This window comes from Scylla paramamosain, chromosome 1 (assembly GCF_035594125.1).
Source record: "Scylla paramamosain isolate STU-SP2022 chromosome 1, ASM3559412v1, whole genome shotgun sequence".
NCBI classification, from domain to species: domain Eukaryota; kingdom Metazoa; phylum Arthropoda; class Malacostraca; order Decapoda; family Portunidae; genus Scylla; species Scylla paramamosain.
In genome coordinates this window covers 3,464,111-3,470,000 of record NC_087151.1, presented here as the reverse complement: position 1 = coordinate 3,470,000, position 5,890 = coordinate 3,464,111, and the positions used below count along the sequence as shown (strand labels likewise).

General features: G+C 42.3%; 1 protein-coding gene across 1 annotated transcript in view; it reads left to right on the top strand.

The window, feature by feature from the left end:
- LOC135114736 (uncharacterized) overlaps positions 1 to 4,579 on the top strand; it is a 4,715-nt gene extending 136 nt beyond the window's left edge. Inside the window, exons 1-9 of the mRNA XM_064030761.1 lie at positions 1 to 304; positions 482 to 682; positions 874 to 1,314; positions 1,496 to 1,696; positions 1,831 to 2,481; positions 2,584 to 2,808; positions 3,033 to 3,176; positions 3,324 to 3,815; positions 3,944 to 4,579. The exon at positions 1 to 304 is cut by the window's left edge and continues 136 nt beyond it. Of these exons, the coding sequence (XP_063886831.1) occupies positions 1 to 304; positions 482 to 682; positions 874 to 1,314; positions 1,496 to 1,696; positions 1,831 to 2,481; positions 2,584 to 2,808; positions 3,033 to 3,176; positions 3,324 to 3,815; positions 3,944 to 4,372 (3,088 nt within the window). The 3' untranslated portion in view covers positions 4,373 to 4,579. The remainder of the gene's footprint in view (positions 305 to 481; positions 683 to 873; positions 1,315 to 1,495; positions 1,697 to 1,830; positions 2,482 to 2,583; positions 2,809 to 3,032; positions 3,177 to 3,323; positions 3,816 to 3,943) is intronic.
- The last annotated feature ends 1,311 nt before the right edge of the window (positions 4,580 to 5,890 follow it).

The window sequence follows — 5,890 nt, the reverse complement described above, 5'->3', positions numbered from 1 at the left end:
CTCTCGCTCATCAAATAACACAAGGGACAGAAGAACTCCGGACGACTTCTGGGATTTTGATCTCCCTATTTCAAGAAAAGGACGGTTCTTCGATGACTCCTTCTTCGAGAGCAGTAGATTTGATTTTGACAAGAAAGTAAATGAAATTCTCAATCGCTGGGGAGAAGAGGAGCGACGAGACCGCTGGGACGATGATGATTTTCGCCCGAGCAGCAATTTCAATCGTTACAGAAATCTTCGAGCTCGGGACCTGAAGGATGACAACCAAGCCATGACAGTCACCTCAGACGACACGGCTCATAAGGTAGGTCTCAGAAAAAAGAAAGAAAAAAAAAAAAAAACAATTACGACCTTACTTGATCATTTGCTGTGGCGGTACTGGTATGGAGGTCAGGGGTAACTTCTGCAAATTTGTCACAGTTAATAGTTACTTCCACAGCCAAATAATGCTGTACTGAAGAGGTACGTTGGTTCCCTGCAGATTGTGTTAGACGTGCAGGACTTCGTGAACGGTGAGATGAAGGTGAAGGTTATAGGCGAGCGTGAGCTGGCAGTGGAGGGCCGCCTGGATGACAAACGCTCCTTCCGCCGCTGCTTCTCCCTTCCACAAAACACAGACATGGACGCCATCACCTCTGTAATGTCTGCCGATGGTATTCTCACCATCACGGCTCCCCAGAAGGTGAATATCATTGTTCCTTCTTGATAACTCGAAACACTTCTATCTCAAGTTCCCACAGATAACAGAAGATTGCTGTTCGAGGTCTTGAGTTGCTTGAATACCTATGGGGCCACAATACTCTATTGAAAAAAAATATAACATTCTTCTTGGGTTTTATTGTTTGTTTACACTGAGGGTTTTCTCCACGACAGGGCGCCAAGACTCGGGAGACTACAGCCAACAAAGGATCAGGAGCAAGTCATACGAACAACAAAGAACGCTGCACAATGTCTAGCGAGTCCCGGAAGGAAACAGGCAACGGTAAAGGAGAAGGTTCCAGGCACTCGGACGCCAATACCAGAACAGAGGACAACAGGAGTTCGCGCTCGTATCAAAGTTCTTTCCGCGACGTGCCTTTCATGAAGCGTGGGCGGTTCTTTGATGACTCCTTCTTCGAGAGCAGCAGGTTTGATTTTGACAAGAAGGTCAATGAGATCCTTGCTCGCTGGGGAGAAGAGGAGAGACTAGACCGCTGGGATGATGACGCTGACCTCCGACTGAACAACTTTAACCGCTACAGGAATCTGCGCTCCCGGGATCTAAGAGATGACAACCAAGCCATAATGGTTACTTCAGACGACACAGCTCACAAGGTACGTAAGAGGGAGTAAGCAAAGTGACAGTGGTTAACAATGAATTACCTGCAGTGACTCAACTCAGGTGAGATTGGAGATTGTCATGTGTGGAAATACTTATTCCTGTACGGGTATGAAACACAATTGTCAGTACTTCCATAGCCAAATAATGCTGAAGAGGTGCGTTGGTTCCCTGCAGATCGTGTTAGACGTGCAGGACTTCGCGAACGGTGAGATGAAGGTGAAGGTTACAGCGGAGCGTGAGCTGGCAGTGGAGGGCCGCCTGGATGACAAACGCTCCTTCCGCCGCTGCTTCTCCCTCCCACAAAACACGGACATGGACGCCATCACCTCTGTAATGTCTGCCGATGGTATCCTCACCATCACGGCTCCCCAGAAGGTGAATTTTTATTTTGTCATTTTGTTTTCATATGAGATGATGGTGACCAATCTTGATGTAAAAACAGATATATTCTAAAAGTTTCTAATATCTGACAACTATGTATGAATGTAACGCTTCTTTAAATTCCTTAGGGTTATCAAATGAAACAAGAGGGTCAAACACTGCCCGTCCAGGTGACATCAGACGACAACACCAAAGCTACGGAGAATTCCTCGACTACCGCACAGACTACTGTAACCTCCTCCACCACTGGCGTCAAACAGAGAGAGTCACAGGAAAGTGAAGCACAAAAAGTTACAGAACAGACTCTCCAAGCAGATGCTACCCAGGGTTCATCAGAAGTTTCAAGAGAGACCCAGCAGTCTTCACAAGCATTCATTTCATCCCAGACAGAATCAGGTACAGCGTCCAGTGCGACCCAATCCAGTGACGGTGCCATTGCCGGCAATGAGAAGGTTTTAGAGGAAGGAAGTCAAAACAAAACCATTGCAACCCAAACCAGCTGTAATGAACAAAGTGAGCGCGAGGAGCAGCAGCGTGACAGGCGGGGTGGCAGAAGGTCAACATTACCCATCACAAAGAGAGGTCAATTCTTCAACGATTCCTACTTTGAGGATACGTGGAAGTACTACCAGGACGCCGTGAGGGATGTTCTGGCAAAGTGGGACGATAATTCGGCGGCTGCCACGGATGACATGACCTGCTACAGGAGGCTTCGGTCCCGCGACATGAGGGATGAGAACCAAGCCATCACATCTGCTGAGGACTCCTCCAGCTATAAGGTGAGTGGACATCAGCTAATCAAATGAGTATCTTGATAGTTAGTCGACACCTTGACCATTTGTTTTCATCGTTGATATTCATTTGTACCTTTCCCATTTCAGTTTGTGCTGGACGTCCACGACTTTGTGGAGGGAGGAGACATCTCAGTTAATGTTATGGATGAGACGGAGCTGGTGGTGGAGGGACAAGTGGAAAGGGATACGGGAGACTCCAAGTCTTCAGATCACTTTCTGCGACGATTCGTCTTGCCCAAGGACGCTCAACTTGACGACATCTCTTCTGTGATGTCGTCTGATGGCGTCTTGACGGTCATTGTTCCCAAGCAGGTAAAAATTAAAGACCAACACATAGGCTTGTCGTAAAACAATTTTCTTACGTGAAGATGTAGTCATGATAACTACTTTTTTTTTCATGTTGATGGGAGAACCTCCTAAAGGAAAAAAAAAAAAAAAGTCCACTCATGATGTGGTTCCCAAAGGAACAGGAGTAGAAGAACCAAGAGAAATTGGTAATATATTTTCTGAAGCGTTTTGATATTTCTCATTTGCAGAGCTCAGTGCAGCAAGTGACTGGCAGCAGCAAAGCAACGGAGAAAGGCTTGCAACAATCAGCTGTTCAAATGGAAAAGCTGTCTCAAGGAAGTTCCGAGATCTTATCTTCTAAAGCCAGCGTGGCAGCTGCTTCTTCAGACCAGGTAAGCACAGGGCAAACAGTCACTACTTCTCTAATCATTATTAAGCTACCTCCATGCACTACATGTCAACTGGCTGCTGAAAATGTCCATAACCATCCATGCCTCCAATATATAAACTGTACTAAATTTGTTTTTTGGTTCCGACAGGATGTTGTTATTCCGGTCCAAGTAGAAAGCTCAGCTGACACCAACAAGACAGAACAAGCAATTTCTGTAGAAAAGAGAGTAAACTTTAATGAAGATGACGACCACAACAAAATGACCTTAAATAAAGACTGTGCCTTCGGGGATAACAACGAGGTGGACGCTGTGCATAGACGGCTACAAGAGGATGGCGAGGAGGAGGATGACTCCAAGAGCGGAATGGCGTCCTTGCGCAGACTATTGGAGGAAGATGAGACTTACATCAAGCACAAGAACAAGCCTATACCGATAGACAACAAAGGAGTATTCTTTAATAACAGAGACTTCAGTGACTGGCAGCAATGTTTTCTGTCTGCAGTGAAAGATTTGCTTAATAAATTCAACGAGCCATCTTCTCCAGAGGGAGACCTCGCCGCCTACCGCGGGCTCCGTCAGCGAGATTTAAAGTTGGAGAATCAGGCTGCTTACGTTGATGAAAATCTCCAGGCCCACACGGTAAGTGCTCCATTGTAACATGATTTTCATGAGTGTCTATGTACGACAGAGTGACACGATTGATAGTCATTAGTAATGTTTTCTCATTACATTTTCTATGGTTTGTAATTTTTCTTCAACACCAACAGATTGTTCTTGACGTCTACGACTTCCTGAGCGGCAAGGTAACAGCAGAAGTGAAGGATGGCCGCGAGCTAATAGTGAGAGGCACCGCCCAGCGGCTGGAAGGCACGTCCCTCATTACACTGACTTTCGTGCGGCCTTTCCGATTGCCTGACAACGCCGACTTGAAAAACATCACTGCATTCCTTACTTCCGACGGAATTCTGCTCATCAACGTCCCGAGATTGAAGATGCCCTATGAGCTCCCAGATTTGGGTGGTGCAAGGGTTAGGGAAGGCCGCCCAAGACTAAGCACTCCCTGCGACCCTTGCCGACGTCTGTCATCGGAGAGAAGCCTCAGGGAGTCGTCCAGTGACCTTGATGGTGTCACATACCGCATCTCGCCTCATCGTAACCTGAAAGGCGAAGAGCATTCCTCTGGTAAACGCCAGTAAGAGGAGGAGTGGGTGCGGCTTGTCTGAGGCTATAGAGACCTGTCTTTCTGGGATTGGGTCAACTATCATGGAATGCTACATTTGAATGCCACAGCCAAGCAACAACCGTGGCTGGCAGCTGCACCCTTCACGCTCGCCCTCTAACCGACGTTGAACCTACCATTGATTGAAACTATAGTTTATATTATTATGTATTACGGTTTATAAGACATTTTTACTGTTTGCGGTATAAATATATTTTCATACATAACATAAAAAAAAAAAAAAAAATCGGCTGCGTTCCTGGAAGACAGAAGGCAAACACAGACAAGGTAAGGGAGTGTCCTTCCTAAGCCAACCGCTAAATGTTGCGATAAGCATTGACTGTCTATCACTGATGATAAGACTTAGTTAGTCCAAAACTTATCAGCATTATGGAAATCTCATGGCAGTGTTTTAACGCCCCTTTGCCTTCTCCCCTGCAGATGTCAACAGTCAGGGAGGCAACCCACCTGTCCTGGTCAACATTCCGGCTAGCCACTCGGTGCCTGGCTCGAAGCTCACCGCCGCCGTGGTGCACCAGTCACGCTTAGCGACTTGACTTAGTTCAGGATTAGTTTCATTGGTGGTGATAAGGGATATTCACGAACTTCAGACAAACAACAGTGAGAATGACTACTATAAACTGATATTTATTATTGTTATTGTTATTATTATTATTATTATTATTATTATTATTATTATTATTATTATTATTATTATTATTATTATTATTAATATTATCATTATTATTGCTATTGTTATTATCATTATTATTATTATTATTATTATTATTATTATTATTATTATTACTATTATTATTATTATTATTATTATTATTATTATTATTATTATTATTATTATTATTATTATTATTATTATTATTATCATTATTATTTCTATTACTGTTGATATATATATATATATATATATATATATATATATATATATATATATATATATATATATATATATATATATATATATATATATATATATATATATATATATATATATATATATATATATATATATATATATATATATATATATATATATATATATATATATATATATATATATATATATATATATACGAGTATATATGTATATATATATATCACTGTTATTATTATTATTATTATTGTTGTTGATGATGTTATTGATATATCGTCAGCATTCACTCATTTATTTATGTTAACTCTCATATGAAATAATATAAGGCTTCAGTATCAAAATGAAACAGTATATGTTGTACTGGGATAAACCTAATACTGGTCAATGAACATTTCTTGTTTTAATTGATCATCATACATCCATGACTACATAGAGGTCAGCGTACGTACAAGAACATAACATAATTACTCTTCTCTAATGTTCTTCCCCGCCACTGACTGTCGCAGCTCCTCAGCACCAAACTTTTTATACACAGCGTCCACCTTCAGCAAAGCTACTGTGTTCTCTACAGTGGTTGCTACAAGACTGTAACGGTGAATTTCT